General features: G+C 54.5%; 1 protein-coding gene across 2 annotated transcripts in view; it reads right to left on the bottom strand.

Annotated features, from left to right (window-relative positions):
* Positions 1 to 754: 754 nt before the first annotated feature.
* LOC113490513 (leucine-rich repeat and fibronectin type III domain-containing protein 1-like protein) overlaps positions 755 to 3901 on the bottom strand; it is a 7790-nt gene continuing 4643 nt past the window's right edge. Inside the window, exon 2 of one of the 2 annotated variants that reach the window (XM_026867038.1) lies at positions 755 to 1470. In XM_026867038.1, the coding sequence (XP_026722839.1) occupies positions 960 to 1470 (511 nt within the window). In that variant the 3' untranslated portion in view covers positions 755 to 959. The remainder of the gene's footprint in view (positions 1471 to 3901) is intronic. The other variant, XM_026867039.1, reaches the window with a different exon arrangement.

Genomic DNA, 3901 nt, shown 5'->3' with positions numbered 1-3901 from the left:
CGGTGCGGCAAAAAAAAAAAACCCAAAACGTGCCTGGGGAGACAAGTCGTATTCCCAGCGGTTTGTGAAGTTTTACAATTTAGAGAGAACAAAAACCCGGGTCGTCTCCTGCCCAGACAAAGGAAAATCCGAGAATTTCCAGGAAAATGCCGCGAGCGAGAGGCTTCCCAAAGGCGCCGTCCCAGCAGGCGACGGCCGCCACCGAGCCAAACCCCGCGAGTTTGTGCCTCTGTGCCGCGGGAGAATGGAGAGAACACGCTGAGGTGCTTCAAGTAATTTCAATATTCTTTCTCTGTTTTGTTTTTTTTTTTTCCTAGGGGTTTATTTATTTATTTATTTATTTCCCCCCCCTGTAGGGAACTCTGCTGATGTTACTTCTCTCGTGAGCGGTGTGTAGACAACACACCCGTGGCAAAAAAAAAAACCAACAAACCAAAAACCAAACCAAAACAAAAAACCAAACCCAAAACTCGGTATCGAGGAGCTCACGACGCCCTGTTCATCGTTCCTTCAAGAGATGAGCAGTTTAATCTGCGGAGTGACTCTGCCGTGAGGGCAAAGTCTGAGGATCCTGAGAGTACAGTTTTAGCTGCTGGTTGGTGACCAAAGGAAAACCAAAAAAAAACAACCAACCAAAAAAAAAATAATAGTGCGTTTCAGCCAAGACGAACCGAGCAGAATTCCGCTACTCTGCCGGCCCCGTTTCCAGAGGCGTGTGCTATAAAAGAACCAGTTAAAAAAAAAAAAAATCTTGTAAATCACACACTTATATTTAATATATTGAAACAAAATAGTTAAGAATGCAGGAACTGTATACAGATTAAAAAAATATTTTTTTTTTTTTAAACCATCTGATCTTAAAAATAGACAATAGTAGTGAAGCTTAAAATACAACCACTCGCGTTTTGAACGTTTCGAGCGACGACCGCCCCGGTGCGTCCCGTCCCGTCGCACGGCCACTAAGACAACGTGTCCGTGGTTAAAAAGGTTGTGTTGGTTGGAGTCACTTTGTCACAATCCAAATCTACGACAGTTTTCCCTTTGCTGGAAGAGCCCGAGCACTCCTGGTGCAAACTTTCCCTCCTCTCCGCCAGTTTAGAGGTGGAACGAGCCATGGAGCCGCTCTGGCTGCCGTTGGTTTGCGAGCAGACGTTGTTCACTTTCGTCGCCTTGTTTTTGTGGTGGTTGTTGTAGACTTTGTACTTCATGAGGAGGATGAAGATGAAAACGAGGACGGAAGCCACAATGATCCCCCCAATGATGATGATCATGGTGCCGCCGAGGAACTGGGCGTGGAGGGAGCGGCACTGTTTGTACTCCTCCTGGGTGGTGAACTCCACGCAGCCCAGCACCCTGGTGGCCGTCAGGGAGGTGAGCCCGTCGTCGTAGACAGCGAGGACACACAGGTCGTACTCACGTCCTGCAACCAGATCAGTCAAGAAGAAGGATTTACTACCAGCTGGGATCATCCTGGAAGAGAAAACGAGCACAGTGTGAACGTCCGAGCTGGCGGGGAGAAGCTCTCGGGGGGCGGGGACGGAGCCCCCGGTTTCAGCCGTTTCGGGTGAAAAGACGCCGATTGCTGCTGCAATTGGCTCAGATCCCCAGGGTGGGCCTCGGCGGGCAGGACACGCCCCGGAGGGAGGGAACCCGGGCGGCCTTTCGGGAAACGCGACGGAACCGAAGCAACGTCGTTAAGGACTTAAATGGCGCAAAAGGAAACACTTTTAAAATGTATTTTGGTGATTCTGCGTCCACAGTTTGGAGATCGAGGGGGGAGAAAAAAAAAAACAACAAACCCCAAACAACCCAAAGATTCAAACCTTTGGCCCAGAGGTTGAGCTTATTTCCGTCTTCCAACAGCTCCGTGACCGCGTCCCGCAGTCGGGCGACTGGTGAGGACAACCAGAGCGAAGCGCACGCACTTGTGCCAGAAGCGGGGCCTCCTGCAGCCCGGTAACGGCACGAACCGACCCCCCCGCCTCGACTCGACCCCAACGTTGGGATTCTTTGACTTCCCTGCATTGACACAACCCCGACACCAAGATTGTTCACTCTTAACCCTAATGATCCTGCAGCACAACGCAGCGTGGGCGCTAAACTGGCAGAGGAGACGCGTCCCAGTTGGAGATTCCCCCAGGCCCCCGCGCAAGCCGCGGTATCTCGCCGCGGACCGGCTCTACTGACCGTGGCACGGCCAGTTCCAATCCCTCACCCGCGGGACTAAGGGCGACGCGATGCTTAGGCTGGAAGGGAAGAAGAGCTGCACCTCCCCCAGGTTCTCCAAACGCTCGGCTGCTCCCGCTTCGTCCGTAACAACCGAATTTCTGTGACTTACGAAAAAAACCCGAAACCGCCACAAATTCACGGAACCCCGGCGAGCTCCAGCCCAGCTTCCCCCGGCGCTATCACAGCCCCGACAACACCTGAAAGGCCTCCCCCGGCTCTCCAGGCACCGTCCCAGCGTTCTGCCGCCCTCCTGGGAGATATTTTTTTCCCTCGTGTTCGATCTTAATTTCCCAAGCCGCGACCCCTAAAACCCCCGCCCCAGCCTTAACTTCTGCCTCCGCGGGACCTGGCCACGCGCCAGCCTGTCGGGCTGCCGAGGGGTTTTACTGTGGGGAAAACAGGGTTCGAGGGGAAACTACGCAAAATTTGTTAAAGCCTCACCCCGCCTCCCCGCCCTGCGAGGTACTGGGGGAACGGGCGCTCTGATAGACGCAGTGACGGCAATTGATTCTTGTTCACATTATTGAAAAAAAAAAATTATATTTCTGCACCAGCAGTACAAAAGGAAACGGGGATGCTTCCCCCCCTCCAAAAACCAAGCTCGAACGCCTGGGGAACACGAGGCCGGTCCCTCCCGTCGGGGCGCCACGACGAACAACCGCACCCTGCGCCCGCGGGGTCTCATCCCGGCGGCGCTGCGTTAGCGACGAGAGCGGGACCGGCAGCGGAGCAACATCCAGCGCCGCCGGGGCGATCCCGGCCGGCTGCGGGAACCGGAGGCTTTTCCCCAGAAACCCCAGGGGGAGGTTTCCAGGGAGAAACTCCCTGCGGAAGCCTGGAAACTGCTGCGACAACCGCTACGCTGCAAGATGAGGGAGGGAGGGGAAAAAAAAAAAAATTAATACCAAAATTAAAGCCGAGGAGTGACGAATCACGTGATGCGGCGTGCTTGCAGATGTCAGATGGCTGCTGTTCTGCGTTGCCGTCGGTAAAAAATCCTTTTTCCTGAGGAGCGACGAGGCGGGGAGACGTGAACCGTCTGTCCGAGATTCCCAAGGGAACCGCCGAGTCCCGGGGCGCCGGGGAGAGGCACAACCTCGCCCAGACCCCCCCGAAAGCCAGCGCGGTCCCGAGGCTCCTCCGCCGCTCTGCGCTGAGCTCCTTCAGGATTTTTTTTTTTAAGGATTTTTTTGAGCAGACGCAGGGTGGCTGGTTCCAAGCGCTTTTCACGCAGCGGACGGATGTCGGCAGCGAAACGCCGCCGCGGCCCCGCTGGGATTTTTTCTCCCCACGGGGAGCACAGGGAGACGCTATCAGCAGTTTTACACTACGTGCAGTATCCCAATTATCCACGGAGACGCGTCGCTATTAAATACTCATCTTCTAATTTACGGCGCGCAGTTGCAGCTAATTAAAGTTCGATGATCGCCAGCTATGAAAGATTAAACTCGGTGCTTGGGCGCCTGTTGTGACGGGATCCAGCCCCGAACTGACGAGGGCTGTTGGGAGCATCAGGAATCTGCTGCTTCTGCGGCACGAACCGGGGTTCATCCAGCCCAGCGCACAAATCGGAATTTTATTTTTTTTTTTTTTTTTTAATTGGCTGCCCAGCACAGAGGACGGGACCGCCTGCTGTGCCCCCTCGGGGGATTCTGAGCACCCGGGGTCCTGC

This window comes from Athene cunicularia, unplaced genomic scaffold (assembly GCF_003259725.1).
Source record: "Athene cunicularia isolate RWA unplaced genomic scaffold, athCun1 SCF_110, whole genome shotgun sequence".
Classification (NCBI taxonomy): Eukaryota; Metazoa; Chordata; class Aves; order Strigiformes; family Strigidae; genus Athene; species Athene cunicularia.
The sequence above is the reverse complement of the archived record's forward strand: the minus strand, read 5'-3'. Positions and strand labels throughout refer to the sequence as shown.